Below are 26,159 nucleotides of genomic sequence, written 5' to 3'. Positions count from 1 at the left end.
TTAGAGGTGTTCAAAAGTCATCAGGACAGGGTCTGTGGTGTGACCTTGCTCGGGCAGGGGGTTGGACATTTGACCCCCAGAAGTGTCTTTCAAACTCAGCCGTTCTGTGATCTGTAGTGTTGGTCTGCATCCTAAAGTCTTGGATCCTTCACCTGGAATATAGGTGGTTTGGGGCAACAGTCTGAAAGGATGAAAGCTTCCTTGGAAAACATTCCCAGGCATGGAACAGGGGACACTTCCCTTCACCGTGTTCTTTACTGAATATATGGACACGGGTCAGTCAGTACATCTGGGAAATAGGGTTCAGTCCCTGCCTTGCATACCAGCGGCAGCAACAGCGTAGGGTTGCCTCAGTTCTGTACGACTAGCAGTGGTCTGAATGTGCCTCTGTGTTGCTCGTGGTTCAGTAGCCCACCGGTTTCCCTCCCACCTCATTTCTTGTCTGGATTAACTACGCATTTACCTATTCAGTTCTGGGGTGGTGCACGTTAGATGTGACCTCAGATATTGTGAAACGGCCACAGTTATGCCAGTTGTGGTAGCAGTCTGTGGTAACACAACGCCACATTGCTACAGGTTGTTCTGTGAGGTGCCAGCGGCCAGGCAGAGATCCTGGCCAGGAGCACACTCAGCAGTGTCTTTAAGACGCACTGCTAAAAGAATGGCTGAGACATTATGCCCAGGCCACGCTGCAATGACAGCTCAAGAGCAAAAACATGAAAAGTAGCACCAGGAAAGATCAAAGCTGTTAATACTCTTGCCAGAACGGCTCGGTACTACAGCTGCTGTCTTGCAGTGCTGAAGCCCTCACTGCAAGATGTCTAGCACATCTCGGGGAGCAGCCAAGTGCACATGAGGACGAGCGGGATGTAACGCTTTTCTGTCTACGTTGACCCGTGATAACTGAAAACCAGTGCCAGCTACCGAGACAGAAAGGTGGGAGGGAAGCCATACACATTGGGGACTTTGAACCCCCATCCAAGAATTTCAGTCACTTTGACTACCTTCCGCCCCATGGCTCATGGCACGCTGAGGGAAAAATCCCCACCAGCGATGGAGTTAGCCTGGCATGTTAAACTGTTGGCTGCTAGGTGAGCTAGTTATCACCATGCAATTGGGAAGCAGTTAGTTAGATCAAGACGGCGCTTGTAAAATTTATTAATTTTATTTCCCATGTGCGGAGGCTGGAAGTCAGCTGACGGGGTTGGGAGCGGGAAGGGGGCTGCCTAACCCGCAGGGCTGGAGCAGCCCCGTCTCCGGCAAGGAGGGGCGAGAGTATCAGTGCAAAACCCGGAGGGACGAACACCATTTAAAGACGAGGTTAGAAAATTCAATAAAGCAAAGCAGTGAGGCTGCAAACACGTTACCTGGCATTCTGTCAAGACTTTGACCCTCAGTTCTCTAAAGAAAATATGATTGACCTTACGGGATTTCCACCGTCGTGCGCTGCACGGGAAGCGCTTCCCAGAGGGGTTCCCTCCGCGGCTGCAGGAGGGCTCGCTGCGGCGTGTTTAGTTTTTGCGGAGCGGACACACACGGCACACAGCCTGTGAACGGAGGGTGACGGACCCGCGGGGGAGGTCGGTCGGGGTGGCGTGGGGCTGCTGCGGGTCGCCTGCGGCGGGAGCGCGGCCGCCGGCGCCCTGGGAAGGAGGCGCGGCAGGTGCCCGGTGGCCGCCACTCGCTCGGGGCCGGGCAGCCCGCGGGCGCGGCCCCCGCCCCGCAGCCCCACGGGCGGCCCAGGGCGCGGAGGCGGCGCGGCTCGGCTTGGCGCGGCGGGGCCCCTGGCCGGTAAGCGCGGGAGCGGCGGCGCGGGGCCCCGCCTCCGGGAGGGCGCGGCGGGGCGGGCGGTGCTCGCAGCCCCGGGCGGGCGGCCCCACCGCCCCTCGCCGCCCCTCCCCTCCCCTCCCTCCCTCCCCGCGGGCGGGCCGGGGCCGGGGCTGGGGCGGTGCCGTGCCGCGCTCCCCGCGCCCGCCGGGTGCAGGCGCCTCTCCCTGGAGGAGCCGCCACAGCTCCCTGCGCCCGCCGCCGCCGGGGGACGGGAGCGGCAGCTGCGGCGGGCGGGCGGGCGGCGGGCCCCGGGGCGGTGGCATGGCGGCGGCGCGCGCCTGGAGGTAACGGGCGGGGCGGGGCGGGCGGTCCCTCCGCGCGGTCCCCCGGCCCGGCGGGGACCGGTCCCCCAACTCGGCGTACGGGCGGGTGCGGGGCTCCTCCGGCAAAGTTGCGGGGCGGGGACCGGCCCGCCCGGAGGCGTCTGCCCGCCGCGGGCACCGGCCGGCAGCGCGGCGGGACGGGGCGGCTGCCCAGGGCTGGGGCGGCGGCGGTGCCGGGCTCCGCGCCCCGGTGGGCTGCGTGCGGACCCGCTTGCGGGGCGGCCTGGCGGGGCTCCCCGCGCTCGGGGCTGGTGCTCTTCGTGCGCCGCTCATCGAACACCGAACACCGCCGACTGGCGCGGTACCCCCGGCCCCGCCGCCAGATCGGCTGCTGCCCCTCGCCGCTGCCCGCCGCTGCCGTGCGACGCTGTTGCCCTCTAGTGTCTGCGGGCACCGGCCGAGCGCTGCGGCGGGAGCGCAATTAGGCATCCGAGTGCCGTGATTATTGATAACCTCAGGTGTTGGGAGCGACCTGCGTTCCTGGCATCCCGCGGAGAGGCCGGGGTGCGTTGCTGCGCGTTTCAGCTGCCACACGCACCCTTTTGGACGTGGCAGAGAACTCTGATATTATTTAAGTCGCTAGTTGAGGTGCCACAGGGGATTGCTTCAAGTTTTGGCGTGGTGGGTTACACTTTTTTTCTTCATAATAAAATGGAGAGTGGGGGAAACAGCGTTTCTTTCACTGCTGGCATCCCCACTGCAGTCTCTCGGAGAGGGGGGGTGAACTCTGCGCCTTAATCCCTGACACAGCTCGTGCCTGGCAGCAGTTGGAGAAACGAGAGGGGGAAGCAATGTGGGTGGGGGGCACAGGCGAGGGAATGTGCCGTGTGTTTGGCTTCAAGACCTTGGACAAATCGTTTAGTCTTTCCATAGCGATGTTTCTGTGAGTGGTGAAAAATAATAGGTTTTGTCTCAGAAAAATAGTATGAGATATAAAGTGGTTTGAGATCTTTTGATAGAAAGTATTGTATGAAGGTTAAAGTAGTAATGTGAAGACCAAAGCCAACTTCTCTTAAAGTCCTCCAAGCTTTCCTTTAAAGTATTTTGAAATACTACATATTTAATCTTTATAAATATCTCTTAATGTCAAATCCTGATGCATGAATTCCTGTCCTGTAAGGTTCTCTAGTAAAGCATGAGGCAGTACAGTGTGAAGCTAAGGATCTCATAGGTACGGTAGGAACTAAAAATTGTGTGCCCCGAGGACTTGAAAAAGCATATCTGTCTACCAGAATTGTTGTTCTGCCTAATTTTTTTAAAAAAATGTATATGAGAGAACATAAGCCCTTCAATATTCACACATTACAGGGTTTGTTATGTGATGCTGAAGGGTCTCGATGACTTCCCTTGACAGTTCACATCTCATCACCATCTTTTCAGGCTGAAAATGTCTTCTTAATATGCAGTCATAAGATCTCATTCTCAGCCTGGATTTGCTTGTCTGAGTTACCCTCCTTGAATACTTCAGTCAGTAGAATCATGTAAGTAGGAGCACTCTGTATTTGGAGACCAGTTTCGCATTTTCATAATTGATTTAAAATTCTGAGCACTGCTATCTGTCCCAGGTTCGGTTGTTTCCAGATGCACCTTGCTGCTTTCTGCCAGGTCATTTGTATATCCAAAGATTTCCATTTTAGTAATCCTAATGTAATGACTTCAGAATACTTCTTTAAGGTCTATTTCATAGTGGCTTGCCAAAGCAGGCTTGTAGGTTCAAAGCATTCTAATCAGTGGAGATGTAACTGCTTATATTAACGTGCTGAACAATATGTCTATTTTTCATCTATTGTTCATTTAATATATGTTGCTTGGACTGTGGTAGTGGCTAGTTTGGTAAAGAACAGAACCAGAATATAATGATGGGGATTATTAGAAGAGGAGAAAGATACTTAAAAGTATGTTCAGGCGTATGTAACCAGACAAATGTAATATAGCTGAATAATATTGATGATTAGTCAACTCTGAGCTAGCACCATTTTTTGGCAGTTCTAGATAAAAAGGATTTTTGTTACTAACAATGTATTTTAATGTCTGTATGTAAGTATGACACAACTTTATCATTTCTAATCAAGGGTCACAGTAAGCAGGTGCCCTTGCACAGGCATGAGTTTAAGCTAAACCAGATATTTTTTATATTTTTTTTTTTACTGGACTTTGAAAAATGTGATTTGAGAGCAATTACTCATTTGCTTGTGGATATTTTAGCTCAGCCCATTGTTTTAATCTTGATAGTTTTTAACACAACAGAATTCAAGAAGAATGTTTCTTTTAGTTTTAAGAATCTTACTGATATTCATGTGCAACTTGAATAATTTTTTTGGTTTTTAAATGGTATGCAGTTTTATGCGTCTATATGTGGGTACCTGCTTTCCTATTGGGCATCTGTTCCTTACTGTATGATGATGTGAACCTGAAATTGCTATCATCTGAGGGATATATTATTTTTTTTAGTTCCAGAAAATATAAATACCGATTATGAAATTGAATGGTCAGAACCACATTTCTTTGCAGCTACTGAGTCCAGAACACAGTGTGTTTCTGCTGTGTGGAAAAGCCGGTCTTACAAACCCCATGGAAAGGAGCTGTGTGCACCATGAAAGTCTTCGTGCAAAAAATGTACCACGGAGGACACAATGTTTGCAGGGTTGCCATGACGCTCACGGGGCAGAGACTGTCAGCGGCTGCCCCATGAGGCTGAGCCCAGGGACTGGGTTCCAGGCTGACTGCGAAGACTTCTGGGGAGGCTGCTTTACTATTTATTACATAAATCTTACTGCCAGAAAACACAAAAATCAAGACTTATGATTTCATGTTCTTTATGTTCACTTACTGCACCTCGTTAATGGGCTAAGTCCCCAGCCAGTATTATTTATGTGTATATATATATATATATGTAAATATTTCCATTAGGGTTATTGTGCTGAAATGATTTGTAGAAGCCAAGAATTTGGTCATTTATGGTTAGCAATGGAACAACAAACTAAAGGAAGCTGCAAATTGTAGGAACTCACCAGGCTCCTTATGGTGCAGTTCAGCTCGTTTGAGTTCATCACATTATTTGTTGTCTTACCAGTACTGCCTTGTTAGTGAATTAAATAAAACCCCAAAACAAACAACAAAACAATTTTTTAAAAAAGCAACAAAAAACCCCACAGCTGAAGATCTCTATTCTAATACATCTGTTTCTTCTATCTGTCTGAAGATACCTGTAATTGTGACTACCCAGCAGTACCGCTTAGAATTTTAAATCTTCCAGTTAATAAGGTGATACTTCCTTCCTGTAGTCATGAGATTTTTCATGTGAACTAATCCTGGGCTGCAGAAGTCGCTTCTGCAGTAGATGAGAATATTCTTGAGCCTTGCTGTATTCAGAATAAAATACAAAACTTACTTCCATGAGTCAGCTTTCTCTTAGCCAGATCTTCTCCTCCATAGTGTGTCCACAAGTTAAAAAAAAAATTAATCTAAATATTCGAAGATGCTGATTTTCACATTGGGGAGGTATTCTGATACCTCATACTTGGAGCAGCACAGGGAAAAGGTTCTGCTCTGAATTTTCAGATGGTAGCATGAAAATGCGAAGTTCTGTGGAGATAAAATGCAGATTCTTCTGAAACAATAAGGTTCTAGATACAGAACAATGAGGCAGCTTTTATTGCTTCAGACAGTGAAAAAATACCGTACAAATCATTTTAGAGGTAAAATTTCAACTTCATCTTTGTGGAACATTGGATTCGTATAATGTCTGGCACCCATTTTCAAGTCCTTTGAGATACAGGTGAGACCATATCTTTCTTTCACTGAACACCACATGACTCCATGGGAATCAATGAGCTTAGGCTGCTTATGTTAGCTACAGGTCTTTTTCATGGTTTTTCCACTGAAACAATACTAACGAGCTTGAACTCTGGTGAAGAGTTTCTAGACTCTTTGATTATTTTTTTTTTCTTTAAGGCTTTTTCCTGTACCTGGATTATTATATTTTTTATTGTATTGCAGTTCAAGCTATCATGACTTCATTTTTTTTTTGTAAAATACTGTGTTCTTTCATCATGAAAGTAAGACTCCATAAGTACTGTCCTGCTCTGAGATGCTCCTTCTATCAGCTTACCCACTGTTGATACAGTCTGGATTGCGCCCTTGGTCTGGTTTTACTGTTGGTAGTGAAAGGGGACAAGGACCATTTTCCGTGAAGCCATGCCTGAAGCTGTGATAAATGCCACTGTAGTGGTCTTGAGAGGTCCCACAGCATGTTGTGGGTGATGCACACTGAAGATCTCTATACAGTTGTGAAGTCTGGTGCATGATGACTTCCTTTAGCATGGTACTGTTAAGATGCCAGTGGAATACCTAGCAAGTACTGTTGCCTACAGTAAAATGCTGCTGTTCCTCTAGGAAAGCAGCTGTACCCTGTCAGGCTTTGAAACTATTTTGATATTACTAAATGTGTGTTCTCCTTGTGTTTTTTATTTTTTCTGTCAATGTTCTTTTGAACTCTTGGCATGTAAAACAGTCCTTAAATAAGTGAAAATTACATAAGCATCAAGCTGATTGGTGAAAGCATGCATGTAAAACTTGTGCCTTACTCCATTCCATTCCCCTTTCTTCCTGTCTTCAGTGGTGAGGATGCCAAGTCTGGCTGTGTCCTGCTGGGTCTGGGGAGAATTCCTCATTCCTCAGAGTCTAACCTCACATCTGTCTTGGCATTTCCATCCACTCCTCCCTACAGCTGCACTCTGTAGCCCCAGGAGGTACCTGCAATTAGGAGCTAAGGATAAAATGACAGAAGTTTCCTTGACAAAAGTACAGGTTTCTGGGTTGGCTCCAGATTTTCTGCTCCATGGAACGGCATTAGGAACTGCATCCTTGCTGCAAATGTGTCGGCTGCTCCTGCTGCTTACTTTAGCAGCCCTTGGGTTGTAGCCTGTCTGTAACCTCTCATTCGAACAACTCTGTCTAATCAGCCCTTTCTTGCCATGAGCTTAGGTCACTGTAAATTTTCCCTGCTCCAGACAGGATCCTCAGGTTCAGGTGACTGTCAGAAGCATATGCCAGTAAAGAAAGAAACTTTTGTATCATGCTGCTGGGAATTCCTCTTGGTAGGACTTTGGTGGTTTCTGTTGTAAGAATAGGGGTATTTTGGGACATGTTAGAGGAGCTTAGGGCTAAAAGAAGCAGACAGGCATTGTGCTTGCAGGCTGTCTGATGGTTGACTATGTCATTCAAACAAGTTATTCGTGGTACTTTTGTCAGCAAGAGTCGGGCTTTGCAGGCTGGCATCTCTTGTATCCTGGGCTCTGTGTGAGGTAAGCCAGCCAGGTCTGTGGTTATTGAAGATAAGTAGATGTGTGTACAGCTTTTCTACAGAATGCAGTAAGTATTAATTTTAGCCACTAAATTACAAGTTTCTTGGCATTCAGGCAGCTGAATTGAAAATGCAAAATGAAAAGAATCCTTTGTGTGTGTAATGAAAAATCATCTGTCTGGAAACATCTCTCTGGTTTTACTCATTCAGGGTAGAGTTCTTTCTTTCACCTGACTTCTTACCACATTAAATATCTTTTCTGCTATCTAAGCTGATATTCTTGAAGCTAGCTTGACAAGGATCGGACATTTCAATACTTACAATTGTACTTTGAGTTCTTCTAAAGGTACTTGCAGATTGTCACTCGGTCTATGCCTTCTTCAAATTCTTTTCGGATACATGCACCTAGAAACTAAAAAACGGGGATTATGTCATTTTTGCCCAACACCAATTAATGAGCCTGTATGCTGGGTGAAAGGCAAGTCTTCTTTCTAAAAGCTATATGCGAGCCTTTGTGCAGTTGCAAGTAAGGTTCAAGGCTGGATCTAAGTCCACCCAGAACAGAAAGGGTTAATATGCTGGCATCTGTGAGGAAATGATGAAGAGAGTAGAATATATCCAGAAAGCAGGCTTTTCTGGTGAGATGCAAGTTTAAAGGGAATCTTAGCTGTGAATGAGGCAACTTACATACACTTACTCTTGGTGCTTAATTTTGCTGTTTTGATAACTAGGATGCCGTGTAGTTTCTTTCCCCTTACCTCATTTTCCTACTCTCTTATTTTTACTTTGTGCTCATCATGGCACTGGGAGGATCGGTCCTTGGGACTTAAAGTTGTGGCAGTTTGGCAGTTACATAGGTGCTGTTAAGCCCATTATATTTCTTAACATTTTTGAAAACCTGGAGTGAGAGGCTGCCACCTTCACAGTGTGGGGAGAGGAGCACCTGTCAGTGGGTCAGTGGCCCAGGTGCAGGACCTCTCCTTTGGTTTTGCTGCTGGTGGGTGGGTGGTTTGCTTTTGTTTGGTTGGTTTTGTTTTGTTTTTTTTACAACTCCTCCTTTTTCTCCCTTTATTAATATGTGATTAGTCTTGTATATGCTCAGATCAGATCAGAAAATCTCTTCAGATCAGAAGCTGACTGTCCTCACCTGCTTCCCGATGCAGTACTGAAGGTTGTCAGCCATTCTAGGAATCAAAATCTCTACAAAAACCCAGTAAACCTTAGAAAGTACAAAACTTGGGATAGAGCTTGAGTAGGTATCATTTGTTATTATGATCTCTCGAGAAAATTTATTTGTTCCTGTCAGTCTCTACAGAAAAGTTCATATTATATATTGGTTATACTTCTGGAGCTTCTTGATGCTCACTTTTTCAGCTCTATTTTTAGCCTTTTTATTTTTACTAAAAACTGAGCCTGGAAGGATTAAGCGCTGTTTGGAAATGACCATGTTTATGTTACACACATAGCTTCTCCTAGTCCCATTTACAAATGGGAATGGTTGTGTACTACATTGTGAAGTTACTGTAGCATGTTCTAGATCTTCATACCCTTTAGATATTTCAAAACCTTCCTTTGTAACGTATGGTATTTATGCCTGTCACATCCTTCAGTTGTTTCGTTAGAAACTTCTGACAGCAATTGTACTGTTGGCTTGAACTTTGTTGGCTTTCTTTAGGTACAAGTCAAAGCATAAATATATCCTTAGGTGATCTGCTTCTAAGTTAGCTTTTGATATATTACTTTATTTTCTCAAATTTAAGGGCTGGATTATTTTATGCTTTCTTTATACAAAGAAATACAAAGTGCTTCCAACAATTTGCAAAACAGTACGTAGTCCACTAAATGCTATTTTTTTATTTCTAATGTTGCGGGGAAAAGTGTAGCTTTGTTTTAAATATACTCCTGTAATACATGTAATATAGAGTATATTATTATGTATGTATACAACAGTTAAAATGTGCATGTTTTATAAAGAACTCCTTGGTTCTTCAAAAATTAATATATGATGGAATTCGTTTAACTATGTAGAATGGGGTGTGGGGGTGGAAGGAGGAAGGTTATAAATTTTCTTCAATATTTGTGTTGTCAGCAGTTTTCTACTTGGAGTTATCTTTAGGTTTAAAAAGTTTTCAGAAAAACATAAAGTTCCCTTGAGGCTGTATCTTGCTTTTCAGTGCCTCCTGTGTGTACCCTCTTTTACTTGATCCTCCGGGGTAAGGAGCCTGTGAGATTTAGAGACATTCAGATGCGCATGGCAGCTAATGGAAGCAGGAAGAAGTAACGGTACCAGTGCAAAATTTCAAATTTGCACTATGAAATTTTGAGCTGTTTGTTCCCAAACCTCTGTTTGGCAGTGATTTCTTTGCTCACCATTAGCTTAGGTGCGATGATACTTCACAAGCGTGATGCCTCAATTAAATCTCTGATTTTCTTTTCTTCTAGACTATACCTTCTGTAAAGCTTTGTGGAAGATAGAGGTACACGCTGCAATGGTGACATAAATATTTCAGAGGACTGGAACAAGTTATTGAGAATCTGTATTTGTTTTTAATGCTGCTGTCAAGAACAATCTAAGGCAAGTAAACAACATGAGTTTTATCGTGAAACTTCACAGACATTTTCAAAGAACAGTTATTTTGCTGGCCACTTTTTGCATGGTGAGCATAGTTATTTCTGCGTACTACTTGTATAATGGCTACAAACAGGAAAATGAACTTTCTGAAATCTCTTCAGAAGTGGAATGTGGTGATCCTCAACTATTGCCATACAAGCTGATGGAGTTGAAGACCATGAAGCCTATTGATCCCCTGAGGACAGATCTTGTAGTGCTGGTGTTTGTGGAAAGCCAGTACTCGGCATTAGGCCAAGATATAATAACCATTTTAGAATCTAGCAGATTTCAGTTTCACATTGAGATTGCACCTGGGAAAGGTGACCTCCCAGTGCTCATAGACAAAAATAAAGGCAAATATGCTCTCATAGTATATGAAAATATTCTAAAGTATGTGAACATGGACTCTTGGAACAGAGGCCTTCTAGATAAGTACTGTATAGAATATGGTGTAGGTGTTATTGGATTTCACAAAGGCAATGATAACAGCTTGCAGAGCGTTCAATTGAAGGGCTTTCCTTTTCATGTCCACAGCAATCTGGGTATTAAGGACTGTTGCATTAACCCTCATTCCCCACTGCTTCATGTGACTAAATCTTCTAAGCTTGAGAAAGGTCCCTTGCTTGGAAATGACTGGGCGGTTTTCCAGATTAATCACACAGCTTATCAACCAGTGATATTTGCAAAAGTAAAGACACCAGAAAAACTTTCACCACCTGCTGCTATAAGTGCTCTCTATGCCACAGTAATTCATGACCTGGGGCTTCACGATGGGATTCAACGGGTCCTTTTCGGCAGTAACTTGAATTTTTGGCTGCACAAGCTGATTTTCATAGATGCCGTCTCTTTCCTGTCTGGAAAGAAGCTCAGACTGTCCTTGGATAGGTACATTCTGGTTGACATAGATGACATCTTCGTTGGGAAGGAGGGAACAAGAATGAACACCAACGATGTACAGGTAAAGTATATGCAGAAACTAATCATCGTTACAGCAAAGTGCCATTTCTTTTGTCTTAAAGTGAGTAGTTATTAGTAGCCAGAACTCACCGAGGATGCAGATCAGTAACTACTAATGCAGATTGTTTGGGCCTTGAGAAAGAAGGCAGTCTGTCTGGCTTTGAGTAGTCTCTGATTCCAGGTGTAGCAGTTCCTTCAACCTTCAGGCTAGAGGAGAGTCCATGCAGTCCATGCTTGTACCTCTGTGTGAATAAAAGTGTAAGATAAGATGACTTACTGGTTACTTTCGCTTGTTTTCTCTCAAGTGACACACAAGTGCCTGCTGAGCTAAGTTCCACAAGCAGGTTGGTGGGCACCTCTGGGTTCCTTCCTACTTAGTATATAGGGAAAATAGTTTCCCAAAAGGAAACTGGAAGACAACTGGTTGCTAAGTAATGGATAAAGAAAAGGGTGTAAGAATGGTAGTGTTTTCACGCACACCTCTACCCACCCAACACGCACAATTCTAAACGTAATTGCAGAGTGTTTAACTCCAGCCTGATGGTGGCTTCTGTCTAAGCACATATTCCAGTGGCATTTGCAAACAGCACAGGACTTCAGGGCTGGAGCCAAGAGCTGTTCGTATGTAATGTTCAAGTTGCTAGTCTTACAAGCAAGAGGTAAATGTGGTGAGCAAAAGTAAATGTCAACATAAATTTTCAAGAATAGACTGGATTATTAGCTCTTTGAAATAGGTTTCAGGTGTCGGGAGTTGGTTATAGCATTTCACCTTTCTTATCGTCTCTGTTTTATGGCTTTTGCTTGCAAGCAAGGTTTGTGTTAACACTGGTCTTAAAAGCTTGTTCTGTTGCTAAATGACTTGATGATTTCCATTTTAACATTTAAAAACGTACATTCCTGAAGGTCATTTTTCACTCTGTTGTGCTGTTCAAATGAGGCGGTAGTTCTGGGTCAGTAGGAGTAACATCTTAACGCTATGTCTTGCTGTCTACCATGTTTTCTTTTTGTGAAGAGTGTTGTTACAAAGCAGGTAGATAGAGGTCACCTTGCACAGCTGTACTTGGTCCAGAAGCTAAAAATGTGTAAAGTGCTGATTGCGGCCCTGTTTGCGCTAAAAATGAGGGGGAATGTTTTGTTAGAACTTTCATAATGAAAAGAGGAACTAGGAAAAGGAAAGGCAATGACAGCACAGTGTGCAGTTGATGGTGATTTTTGTTTCATTTTTAGCTAGGGTTTGGGGGTTTTTTCAGTGTTATTAAATTTGCCAAGCTGTAATAACTGCACATATATTGCTTCCTTAAACAAAAGGCTTGAACTTGTAGTTACACTTTAATTTACTTAAAAATTGCCACATGCACTCTCTTCCTAAGCATTCTCTGCACGTGCAATTATAGAGAAGATACACCTTCTAGAAAAGTAGGTGTTTTCCTTATGCAAACAGATTGCGTGGGAGAAAGCTGGAATAAAGGTGAAACTCAGTAAAGGGAGTTTCTGTGTAGAACATGATGGCACCATTTGAGGTAGGTAGGTGAGCATGCTTTGAGGAGCTCCTAAGTGCAAACTCAAATTGCAGGAAAGAAGTAAGGTCTGACCCACATCACTGGCAAAACTCCTGCTATTCCGCAGAAGCAGCAGTTTCTGTTAACAGAATATGTAAAATAAAGCCTGAATAAATCTCTCACCATATTGTGCAGGAGCAGTTTGAAAGAATATGTTTTGTAGTGTTTCTCTATGAGTGACACCATAGGATTGTCATTTTAGGGTAAGTTAGGGTGATTAATTGCCAGAATTATTTACCAGAAACAGGAGGCTGTTGAGACAAATTTGATTAAAGCAGATACAAAAGGATAAACTGTATTGTTTGGGGAGAATAATTTGCAGTATGTCAGAATGTGATCTTCCCAAAATAAAACTGTCAAATTAAATAGAAATAATATCAAAGTGGAAATAACTTTTAAGTAGCATAATTTCATTTATTCAGAACTGTGTTCTGAAACAGTGGAATCTGAAAAAGTGTTCCCTTCTGATTCTTCATCTACTTAAAGTTAAAATGTTCTATTAAACATGTTGTTAGGGCTGTCAGATGCAATGCATCTTCATTACTATTAATATCAAAGGAGTTATCCTCTGTGGCACAATGACATGTGGAAGGAATGAAATAAAATCAATTTGCGGTAGTTGAAAATCCGTTATTGTAAAGTATATTTGCGGATAAATGACATCCTATTAAACAGGAGTGTTTTACTGAGTTCTGCTGCGTTGATTGTGACAGAGAATTGTGTGCTGCAAGGGTGAAAATAGGTTGCTAAATGTAGCCTTTGTATAATTTCAGTACTGAAGATTAACTCATTTCTACTAAGCTTACATTTTAAAAAGTAGCAATATAGAATTGGGTATAACACTTTTTTGTGTTTTGATTTTGTTTGACATGTCTCCGGTTATGCTCACATCAGGAAGGACTGGGAGCTTGCTGGGAGTAAGGTGAATGTTACTGTATGTGCTCTATTAATGCAAAGTAATTTGCATTAGAACACTTCAGAAACCTCCCACCATCCAGAGAACCTCTGAGACTGGTTCCACCTGTTCCTCTGTATAGGACAGAGTTCAGGAACTGGAGGGCTGATGCAGAACCCATAGCAAACCAAATCACTCATGATTGACTGCCTAACTCAAGAAGGCAGCGCTTGTCTTGGGTCTTCTGAGACAAAGCTGCTCTCTGTTGGGTGCAGAGGGAACCTGGATTTGCTTTAGGACTGATGCATTAAGCCCCTGAAGTTTGAGCACAAGTGAGCAAGTTGAAAGCTATGTCTGTACTGCTTTCTCTTTGTAAGCGTTAAGATCGAGGGCCATCGCAGCAAAAGGTACCCTGTAGCCCTGCAGAGGTACGGGGTTACTTGTTACGTTTCAATTCACAGAATGACAGAGTGCTGAGGTTGGGGGGTACCTCTGGAGGCCATCTGGTCCATCCCCCCTGCTCTAGGCTGGGCCATGTCCAGGTGCCTTTTGCCTGTCTCTGGGCAGGGAGATCCCGGTTGCATGTAAGATCAGGTTTTCAAGGGAATTTCTTCTAGAAATGCCTGAATGAGATTGCAAAGTGGCCGGAATAGTTAATAGTTGGACGTTAAGCAAAACTGCCCTCTTTAAAGTTTAAAAATTGCTATTATAAGGTTAAGTGGTAATTTTTTGTCAGCATTATATGAACTCCAAAGAGGTCAAGCCAAAAGCACACCCTCTAAAACGAGTGTCTTCTGCACCTCTAAAGATGAGGCAGTGGTGGTACTTCAGCTTGAGTATCTATAGTGTCAGGGGCATAGGTACAAAGAGCCATTCTGAAAATCCTTTGACATAGTCATCAGCCTAAATCCCATAAAACTAATAAATGGTTTGTTTAATTAAACAACAAATTAAGTTTATTCTAGTTTCACCACAACTTCTTCAGGTGTTTTTTTAAAAAAAAGGCCCAAACAACTTTTAAACTGTACATAAGTGGATTTTTAGCCTACCTGATTGTTAGGGATTTGCCTGTCACTGCATAAAGTCTGGACTGATAGAACATAGTACTTCAATGTAACGTACTGAGTAGCTGTCACTGTGCATCAATGATAACCATCCATCTTCATATTTATTTACTTTAACTTCCTCTGGTAAGATAGAAATAATGGAAGAGAATATTTTCACAGTCTAATTGCCTTCCACTTTGAAAATAAGCTTGGTAATGTCATTTCAATATTCATTTTTTCAGTAACATTTTTTTTCCTCTCCTAATGTCTGTCAGACAGAAGGGACGATTATGCTGTGACAAAGTTATATTTTATTTTCCTTATGTCTTTTAGAAGACTAAGAGCCTATGCAGTGCAAATAATTCATGTAAATGGACATACAAAGAAAATCTATTTAGATATCCACAGAGTAAGTTTATCTTAATACACCATGATTGTCCTGGGTGATGGTCAACTAATTTAATATCTTTTTCGTTACAGTATCTCTTTTTGAAATTTTTATGACTGTACAGCACTGAGATTTTTTTCCAAGGGAAAAGCAGCTGATAATATGGGGGGAAATTAAATATGATTATTTTTTTTCCCTGTTGACACTTTGTGTGGTGCTGGTGGTCTAGGCAGTAAGTTGGTGTACCTTTTCCTTCATTTCCCTAACACATGCACCTTCTGTGCTTCCTTAAGAGTTGATCACATTTTCAAAAGCAAAAATTAGACCACTGTGAAATTACTTTTTCCAAATAATTAGCTGTGTGATATCCTCTTGACTGTCTTGTCCTTGTGTGCAGTTCAAAAGAGACATTTAAATTTGAAGTCAGGATGGGGATCTCTTCACTTTCTTCATATAAACCTGATCAATCTTTTGCTACACTTGTAATTATTCTTTTATAATTGCCAAGGGAAAAGCTTCAGATTAACAGTGTCCATTACATTATTGGGAAGGGGATGATATATATCTTTTTTTCTGGTTCTAATTAGTGAGAGCTTAGGCAATGCATCTGTTAGTATATGTGCATTGAAATGGGCAATACAGTCTTGAATCTGCAGTCTTTCAGCATTAGAGTCAGTGAAGGTTTAGGCAACAAGAGCCCTTTGTGAATCATCTGTGCCAAACTGCATTCTGGTAACGGAGGGGATTTAGCCAGAAGGAATAAATTTGTAGTATTTTAGTCTCCATCACTTGCACAGTCTGTCATCTTGCCCAGATTTTTAGGTTTATAATGTTAGATGTGTATATTGGAGCTAGTCCTCTAAACTTTCTGTAGTAGACAGCATAGAAAAAATAGCTCATCTCTAGGCAGGCATGGTTAAGTGAATTGCACTTTAAAACTAAGTGTTTCTTTCTGTTGTTCACAAAATGCTTCTAGAGTGACTAAGACCAAATATAAACATTTGCATTTGGTCAAACCAGTCTTCTTCCATGTTCCAAAGCCAGTGCTGTCACATTTTTTATTATTTCCTTTGTGCATTGGTGGCTTAATCTTTTATTTAATATAATGTTATTTTGTTTAATAACAGATTTCTACCCTAAGAGCTAATTGTTTGTTTATTCAGAATATTACAAATTCATCCACATTAGTCAGCACAGCTTAAATTAATACAGTTGTTTAAAACCCATTAAGTGTCTTTTCACCCTGTGTAGCACATGTGGAAAGAAACCAGAACTTCATGGTAAAGCATACCACTTGGATATAATTTTAAACAATACAGTAATGGACCTTTTCAGTTACTCTTGCATAGGAATCGCCTAAATGTTTGCCTCAGAAGAGAGAAGCTTAGATATATTTTGTGTTAAGGCAGAATGGCTAAAAGGTGCAGAAAGCCTGAACTGTCAAGACACAGAATGGTTCCTGTCACAGGAGGAAGTCTAATTCTGTAAGTTAATTGCTTCTTTATTGATAGGATCACATAGAAGGTTATCAGTAAAGAAATGATAGATATGTCATCAAATGTGTCAGCTGCAGAACCACCAGAGATGCTCACATCTATTCGGCTGCACTGGAATCTTTCCTTTAGGGAGAATCAAAAAATCTTCTTAATCACCTGTTTAAATTACATAAGAAATTAACTGTTGAGAACTTTTGTTCTGCTAAATCATTTTACATTCCCCATGCAAGAGCCGTAGTAGCTTTATGCTGTTGTTCAGTGTGCTTACTGGTGTGTACATGTGTTCCTTCTTAATTTGACCTGAAGCTCCTAAGGTATTTTATATTGACTTGGCTGAAATAACAAGTAAAAAGTACATTCTGTCCTTAAAAAGAGTCAAAGAAAAGGAATGTTAACAACGGTGGTGTTTCTGTAGCTGTCTGATGCACTAGGAACACTGATTTAGCTTCTTGAGTGTACTGTTTCAGATGTAATAGTGTGGAATATCATGTACTATGAAGCAGTAGAGAATCAGAATTAGATCTCAGAACTAAAATACAACTTTAAAACAAGTGAAAAAAATGTTTTATATATTTTATGGGCTCCTGCCAGCATATAGAAGGCTTTACCAGTCAGTCATCTTAAAATTTAACTTCTAAAAGCAATTTGGTTTATGTACCAACTTATGTGAATTTTAATCTCGCAAGATTGGTACAACTTTTGCTCAGTACAGCCCAGCTTTTGTTCTAAAGAGAGGTGTACTGATGTTTGAAACAGGAAGCTGGATAAAAGCCCTCCACCAGAGGAGGGTGGCTGCAGGGGGGTGACAGGGACACAGGAGAGCTGGCTCTGCCTTGGCTATAACATTTCTGGGACCGCCAGGGTGATGTTGGGAATTCCACGCATGCTTCCTCTTCCCATTCCACAGCTGTGTAAAGCTAGGTACAGCCCCAAACTCCATGGAGTAAGCATGGCACCAAGAATAATTTTACAGCTTATCCATGGTGTATGAAGACAGAAAACTTGCATGGTAGTGGTGTGTCTAATAACAGCCAGGTTCCACATCGTATCTGTGGGCTGCCAGGCAAACGGAGAGGAGCCTACCTTTTTTGTGTGTTCGGATGCCCCTGGTCCATGCTTTGTGTTGATACACGTATAGGTGTTATATGTGGGAAGGGGTGAGGTTCAGAAATGTTTGCTCAAACCATGCTGCCTCGCTCCCCGGGGCTGTGGGATGAGCACAGTCCTGCGCAGGAGATGGGTGAGAAGAGAGTGTTTGTCAGAGAGCAGCGCTGGCATGTGCTTCCATAGCTACCCAAGAAGCCGTACTTGTGCCAAATGGTAACTGCATTTGTCCCTTCTTACCAGTTGGCTCAACTATCCACTTTGTTCACCTATACCATAGTTCTCAGGCACAGCAGCTGTAAATCGGATGCTATGTATCTGAGCTATCATGTTCTACATGGAACATGTGAAAGAGAGCGACCACTGATTGACCAGCAGATGTTATTTCCAGCAGAGTCGATTCCTGTTAGCAGTCGTAAGTGTGAGCAGGCTTATAGTTCCAGTGCCATGTCTGTCGTGAGGAAACCAAATTTCAGTCGTTGGTCCTGTTGGTTTGGTGGGTTTCGTTAGTTCTGCATTTGTTGAAATTCACGGCTGGTGTTGTTTGTTTTGTTGATGGTATTTTGGGGTTGTTTCTCTAAAATATATAGTATTTTTTCTTCTGCTTATTTTTTGCAATGCTGGAGTAACCAATTTGTTTGTTTTGCTTATGTTTCTTTTTATAAAAAAATATAAAACCTGTGATAGTATGCCCTTTCATTCAAATGTAAATTTTGAAACAGATTTTGTCAAGGATTGTGCCGTCTCCTCCTGTTTTGAATTCAGTGGCAGGGAACAAGAGAAATCCATCTCAGTTGAGCTTTTTTAATTGTCAGAGAGACTGCAGAAACTGCCTCTTGGCGTGGTAAATCCCATGAGATCTTCAAGGGCAGTGAGAAAGATTTGCTTCAGGCTCTTCTACCCCAGCACCAGATTTGACTGTGGGTTACACACTCCCTGGTCCTTGGTCTCTCTTCATGATAGAACCAAAGGAAGGAAATCATGGCTTCTGTGAATCCACTGTTGATTTCCCAAATAAGTAGATGTGCACTATGGATACAGTCATCTGCATCTTTCCAGAAATTTGCAGGGTTTTTTTTTTTTCATTTTTTTAGTTCCCCACATTTCTCTGTAGTGGTGAATACTTAGCTATCCTTAGGCTTACTGGAACTCTTGTAACAGTGGTGTCTCTGCGTATTCTGATTCCTGCTCTCAGTGGAGTGGAGTGATGTAGCTCTTTTAGTTCAAGCTTAAGCAGTTACACTCACCTGAGATCACCTGGGCTAACTGAATGCTTTGTAACACTGCTGCTACTTTTTCCCTTGATTTTGTTATGTGGAGATACCTTTAAGCATAAGAGATATACTTAAGCATAAGGCTTCCCTTGCAAAGACATCCACACAAATGCTCGTGTCCACCCAGCGTGCCAGCCTTCAGTGATGATGTTTGGCTCACAGCCATGTAGTTAGCAAGTTGTCTTCCTCTCTCCACTTAGAAACTTAAACTTTAATCATGTACATGAATATTCTCATGGATGAGAAGTGTGCAGTATCACATGCATTATTTCCTTCAAATATCATCGATGCAGCCTAAGCTTGGCTCTGTTTGGCTTGATCTACCTGGCTGTGAAAGCAAAACCTGCCATTCCAAAATGTATGAAGTGAAATGTGTGTCAAGACATACTGAAACTTCCGTGTGCACCATAAGATGTTCAAATCTACTGGTTAATTTGTCTCCACTAAAACAGTTTATTTCAGTGTTTCGAGATTAGTATTTTAAAAGCTGCCCATTGTTCACTGAGTAGCAACGTTCAGGAGCAAAGGAAGGATGCTCTGAGATGGCATTTGCTGGGCATGACTTTTCCAGAGGTAAAGCACCGGACTGGGGGCAGAGTTCTGGCTCTGTCTGCAGCACACCTGGAGGCATAATTAACAACAGTTAGGTGCTGAAGCAGCTTTCCAGCCTCCTGGCAGTGTGTCCCTCAGCTATTCTGTAAATCCCTCTCCTTCCTTAGTTTACAGGTTCTCTTGGTTCAGAAAACACTTGGATAATAGAAATAATAATAATGCAACTACACCTTACCACAGAGCTGTACGGATTCGTTGCCGTACTGATGGCTGCTGCAAGGTTTCTCCTGGGCTTTTTCACATGACAAGTTAACCATCCAATTCCTGCCGTTAGCGGAACTGAATAAAATTTTCACAATCATCAAATAAAAACACACCACCGGTAGATCTAGAAATCCAAGCAATTAACTGTAAAACATGATACCAGCGTTGAGCCTGCCTCCTTCCCCATCTTCAGTCACATCAAGAAGGCACTGTCTGGCAAAGAGAGAAAAATTAGTGTAGAAGTGGGACTCTCTTTCTTAAGTGTCTTTTGCATGGAATGTCCTTTCTTCTTAGCTGTTCAGTCTGAAAGAAGTCAGTGCAACTATGTGACTGATTCTTGGTGATTATGCTCACAAAAGAAAAGAAAAGCGCTTGGTTGCCAGTGTGTATCTAATCCCTCATGGAATAACAGTGCTCTATCTCCAATTCCAGTTTCTTTTCCTGCGCAAACATCAACACTTCTGTAAGGTGTGTTACTCCCTATCGAACAATTGACAGTGCATAAAAACCTTATGCCCAATTTTTAACAATCCTTACAATTTAGGGTGCTCCTTCTGATACTTTGCGGTCCTGGAGATGAGTTAGAGTTGCTCCTTAAAATGTATTTTCCTATTTGGAATAAATCGTAAGTGAAATACCATTTTATATATAATTTTACAATATTACAATAATTTTGCAAATTACAATACATTTGCAAATAGAAATAGTGGAGAGGACAAATAAAAAGTCAGCGACTGTGTAAGAGTAAGGCTCTGTGGATTCGTTCCAACCCAAGCCAGTAAATTAGCGGGAGAGCAGCCATGCCGTGCTGTGCAGAGGTAACGGGTTAGGGCCGGGAACACCACGGGTATTTCCATGGAGCTGTAAGCCACACAGCTCTACGCCAGGCTCCCATTCAGTGTTAGCACGGCTGGGAGTAACCCAACTGTGTCTTCTCCTGTTTTAAAGCAGACTTGGACTAAAATAAGTTTTTTTGATAAAACTCTAATGGCATTCAAAAGGAGGCTGGAAAATAATTTTGCATTGATGTAAAAAGTGGGCTTTTTACGCTGCAAAACATTTCTGTTATCCCTTGTCCTTTCTCATTGCCTTTGTTAAACGTAATAGAAATGTTGGAAGTCGTAATCCAGAAAACATCCTAAAACCAAGATGAATACTAAAATATACCTGAGTTTTTAACATAAGCGGGGTTGAAATTCAAGCTGTCTATGAAAGCTATCATTTTACATCAGGAAAGTACTTCATCTTAGTAACTGAGGAGGTTTCTAGAATATTGTGCTCAGTTATGCACCACTTAATCAGAAATATTCAGAGAGTGTGTAGGGACCCCAGCATAGCCAGGAAATGTCTGAGCAAAAAATTAAAAAATAAAGGCTAAAGAATTCGGTAAGTAATGATGAACAAAGCAGAAAGCAATAGGCTGCAGATGCCTGCAGGGTATAAACAGTGAGGATAGATAAAAATATTTAATGTAAGGCACAGAGATACTTAAGTGTAGGCTGAATAGCCAATAGAAGGCAGAACAGAGTAGAGGCTAATAACCAAAAGGAAGTAAAAGGATTATGTAAGTCTTTAAAAATTAGATTTGGCAAAAGGGTATGAAATACGCTATTGGAAGGAATATAACATTGGCAGGGAATTTGTACTAAGATGTATTCTCAATCTCTTACAGTATAATCAAATGCAGAACTCTGTTTGGATTCCTGTGTGTCAGTTTGAGGCTGCAAGTGTAGAATTTGGCAAGCTGGGATGTTTATCTACCTAGATCTACTTTCTGTAATCCTGTCTTTTAGAAATGTCTTTTGTGCAAAAACAGGAAAGATGTGTATTAACACCTCTAGCAAAATTATCCCCTGTGTTTCTCTTCTTAATGTCCTGTGTTTCACTAAAGTCTTGGCTGTTTTTCTGCTAAACTATATCCCTTAGACTAGGTACTACGTAGGAGTCAATGAAACTGTCCAAATTTTTATTAACTTCAAGTTCTTAACATCTTTTCTTTGTTGACTACATAAAATCATAAAACTTTTTATCTGTTATTTCATGCAACTTCGTCTTGCTTTCTCTTTTTCTGTCATTTCTTTGATACCGACACTCATGTAGCAGGGGAATTTCATTCAGCAACTTAAGGACTACTCACAAAGACAAGGAAAAAAAATACGTATTTGTGACCCTTAGCTGGTGAGCAAGCTGAAAAGTGAATTCCCAGCTGTTTCTGACATGTAGCTTTCCAGGCAGAAAGAGAATATGAAAATCTATTTGATCAGAGAGATTTTTATTTTTTCTTTCAATAAAGGTGGAGCATAGAGAGAAAAAGACCTTTTGGTATGCCTCGGCTCACCCCAAACATAGGTACAAAGACAGGTAGATATTTTTAATCGGATACATTATAAGAGAAGCACAGGTATCGTGTTTTGCTCTATTAGGGGGAGAAGAAAACAAACCAAGAAACATCTGTGAATGGACTTCATCATCAGTGTGTTGCGCAGCCTGTGGAGTAGTCAGTGTATTTAACATGCTAGTGATGCGGTAATTCTGTCATGCTTTAATAAATTGGGGGAGCAACCAGCTCTACTGTGATTTTTATACAGAGGGTTTGAGTCTTGATTTATTTCCACTGTATTTGTTCTCTAGTATATAAAACTAAGCATTAACACAAATATTGTGCTTGTCTAGAAGCTTCAGTCTTATGAGGGGCAGAAAGTATAAACTAAGCAAACAAAGCCCAGAGTGTTTCTTTTTGATTGGTACCAATATTTTACGCGTAGCTTGTATCCAGTAATTTTTTCAAGCTACCTAAATAGCAGCTTCTTATACATTGGTCTGTGGACTTGAGTTTTTCTGTGATCGCATAACAGAATTATATTGTAATTGTGGCCACTGTTACTCAGTGATCACTTTCACAATGATGGGAAAATATTGTAAAAGTTTAAATGCTTTGAATTTTATGTACTCTGGAAAAACAGATAAATACTACCTACTGTTTAACTGTGATCATCTATATAATGATGTAGACAAAACATTGAAATCTTGTTTATTTAAAATTCTGCTGAGCAGGAAGCACAGCTTTCAGGTCTTATGGAGACAGGTGAGTCGTAGTTTATCCAGGCGTGGCCATTGAGGTCTGGAGAATACTGACATTGAAGGAAAAAACAATACTGAATGTTTTTTGGAAGGCCATATTTGCAGAATGTTGGAATTTGATGTATACAACAGACACCCCATTTTTACTTTAATTTCTTAAAAAAATTGAGTATTTTTCATGTCCCTGTTTGCCTTTGTCAGTACAGCAATGAGATTGAAAGAAGCTATATTTAGATTGGACATAAGGAATTTTTTACAATGAGGGTGGCGAGGTGCTGGCACAGGCTGCCCAGAGCAGCTGTGGTGCCCCATCCCTGGCAGTGCTCAAGGCCAGGCTGGACGGGGCTGGGAGCAGCCTGGGCTGGTGGAAGGTGTCCTTGCCCATGTCAGGGGTGGGTGGAACTAGAGGATCATTGGAGGTCTCTTCCAACCCAAACTGTTCTGTGATTCTATGGTCAATCTAATGACGTTTGAACCTGCTGACAGATACGCACGGTTCTCAAAGGCTGTGGAATTCCTGCTGGCATCCTGGAGTTCAGCATGGGGCAAGGCCTGTACACAAAAGCCATGCCTGCACTGAAGCAGAGGTTTCAGAGCGAGCTCTGCATTTATCCGTCACTGCGAGCTGCCCCTGGCTGATCCACGTGCTGTGCCTCGGAGCCAGCGATAGCACGTACTGTCCCTTTTTCATCTAGACAGGCTGCGTGGGGCAGAGCGGGAAGGAGGTGCTTTGGGGACCTAATGGGGAGTAGCCCTTGTCCTCCAGCCAAGTTGCTTGCTGTGCATGTTGGCTGCAGAGAAAGCTAAAGCTGCAGCTGGCGTGTGAGGAGGCATTAAGAAGCAAACGTGCTGTTCATAATGAATGTGCTACTAGGAGCTTGGATAATAACCTCTGTTCTTTCTGAGCTGGGTGACTATAAAATATATGCACCGTTAGACTGAAGAGCCGTGCCATCCTTTTAAATTTTATGACAAAATATTGTGCATCCTACCAAACAAGACCTGAAGCTGTAGAAGCGTGGGTTGTCTGATGAGGGGATGCAGAGGTATAAATACTTTGTATCCGAGGTTGTTATTTGAACCTGAGTTTTTGAGGCCCAACACTTACTGGTAGATAGACAAGTGTCAGCATGGATTGGTGAGCAGCTCTTACAGTTTATCTACTGCTAATGGGATGCAACGGAGGCAAGGCAGACTAAGCAGGCAGAGCAGAGCAGCCCAGAAGTGACCTGGAACAGGGTCTGGACTGCTCCATCACCCCAAGAGATGGCTGGTCATGCTTGGCGCCGAGGCAGCTGGGCGAGGGGTGTGTGTGGCTTTGCAGCGCACCCACCTGAATGCTCACGTTGTGACTAACAAACCTTGGCTTCCCACTGTACTGGCTCATCAACAGTCACCAGATCACAAGAACTTAACTGGATAAACATGAAGAGATTTTAAATGCATTTTAGACGTCACTTTTGGTTGTACTTTGAGTTCTGTTATACTCTGAGAACTTAACCTCTTCGTACTTGGTGTTTCATAAACAGATAAAGTGTTAGACAAAAATGCAAGACCCAAAAAGTTTTCTATTGAATCCTGACTGACCAAAATCCAGGGGAAAAGATCATATGCAGCAGTTGGGTGTTTATTAGTTCTATTTCAGTTGGCCTGGGGGGGGGGAGGGGAAGGGGGATGGGGGGGGGGGGGTGTTTGACCTTTAATTAAAGGAAATGCAGGACTTTATTTCTGTTAACTACAGAATAATGAGATCATTTAGCTGTTTAGTAACAGTAACCTCTTTCATCAAAGTATAGTTTAATTAAGAGCTAATAACATAGAATTTCATATGGAATCCTGAAAACAGCATGCTAATTACTTTACCTTATTAAAAAGTATTGACACCAAGCATTAAAAACCTTTAACTTACCTTGCCATAATTGGCTTATTCTCATTAGCCGCTATCTCAACTTCCGAGAAGTAAGAAGCTGGTGAAGGACGTTAGAAATATTTCTTAAATCTCTTGGTTGTACAAATGATTTACCTAGATGAAAGAGCCTAATTACTCGAAAATTTATATTTGGACCGCCATCAAGGTCATTATTGTGTGTGATATTAAAAATACCTACAAAGGAAGGCCCAGTAACATTAAAACTGTGTGTTCTGATGAAAAAAACTTTTGAATGAAATCATTTGAGACAATGTTTTCCAAATTGGCTACATATATTTTTAGTATCCTTTAGTAGACCTTGAATTCAGATACCTAGTTGCGGAGACTGTGTACATAAAATAAAGTTGTGGCACCTGAGGTTTTTTTTTAAATCGGGTCCGGTGTGACACTGAAACACTGAAAAGTGATATTGGACACTGAAAAACTAAGATACACATAATTGGGCTCCAGCCTGATATCTCATCTTACTGACACTTTGAAGAGAAGCTGCATTACCTAGTTAATGGTGCTTATTGAATTTATTGGAAAGGCTCACACTGACTTCTTCAGCTGGTGAGCATAGACCCTGATATTATAGTGAGGTCAGGTAGGATACTTGGGTAAATGGATCTGGCAAACAGTCCAGATCAACCCAAGCAATCAGTGGGAGCTTTGCCTGTCCTGCACATTAAAGGCTCCAAGGCATCTCTGATAATTGCAAAATACAATTGCTGCAGGTAGAACCTAGCTGTCAGTAAAGTACAGTAAATACCAAGTCACTGAAACCAGGTACTTCGTTTCGTCTCCAGGGAATTTCTGCGCACATTTTCTGTTTTAAATTCTACCATGCTACATGGCCCTTTGTAAATAGGCGTCCTGCTGGCATGTGGTACTGTTGTAACTGTTATATCTTTTGAAGGACTTGGTAGACTTATCAAAATCCATGGTTTTAACTGAAAGAATAATTAGTTTCTTGAAGCTACTGTATCTTAAACAAGTTTCATCCTCTGCCCCATTTTAATTTTGTTGTACAAAGTAACAGGAATTGTTGTCTTCAGCTCATGTGGAATCTGATATTTCATAAACTTGAATATATGTACCGTCAGCAGTTTAGCTTTTCCAGCCCTGTTTCATGTCTTTCTATTTATGCTGGCTTGTGTCCTCTTGGACATCTCGCGTCCACCAAACTGTAGAACACAGTTTAGGGTCTATTTATAATTTATGGTCTCTGCCAGCTAAACACTTGGCAGGAAAAGCCGAGGATTTTCTTTGTTTTTTGCTCTTGCCCTCTCCTGTAGTGTCAGATCTGTTAGGAGAGTACAGTCAAAAAAAAAATTTTAAGCATTCCTTTCCTTTTGTCTGAAGGATATTCAGAATATTTTTTCAGATACACCCAGTATGCCCAAAGCAATTATTCATTCTCCTGCATAGATTAAATGTTTATGGTAATGGGTGTCAAAATGCTAATCTTGGAAATCCAGAAAGAATAGACGCTGAATTTTAATGATGTTCCAAAATACATAATTTATCATGAGGGAAACATTTTTCCTCAGTAGCAAAATAGT

At 42.0% G+C, this 26,159-nt stretch overlaps 1 protein-coding gene across 1 annotated transcript in view; it reads left to right on the top strand.

Annotated features, from left to right (window-relative positions):
- Positions 1-1,944: 1,944 nt before the first annotated feature.
- The window catches only part of LOC121083735 (bifunctional heparan sulfate N-deacetylase/N-sulfotransferase 3), a 69,973-nt gene continuing 45,758 nt past the window's right edge, over positions 1,945-26,159 (top strand). The window contains exons 1-2 of the mRNA XM_040584390.1: positions 1,945-2,114; positions 9,901-11,027. Coding sequence (XP_040440324.1) covers positions 10,047-11,027 — 981 coding nt within the window. The 5' untranslated portion in view covers positions 1,945-2,114; positions 9,901-10,046. The remainder of the gene's footprint in view (positions 2,115-9,900; positions 11,028-26,159) is intronic.

The sequence above is a fragment of the Falco naumanni genome, chromosome 1, assembly GCF_017639655.2.
Source record: "Falco naumanni isolate bFalNau1 chromosome 1, bFalNau1.pat, whole genome shotgun sequence".
Lineage (NCBI taxonomy): Eukaryota > Metazoa > Chordata > Aves > Falconiformes > Falconidae > Falco > Falco naumanni.
The sequence above is the reverse complement of the archived record's forward strand: the minus strand, read 5'-3'. Positions and strand labels throughout refer to the sequence as shown.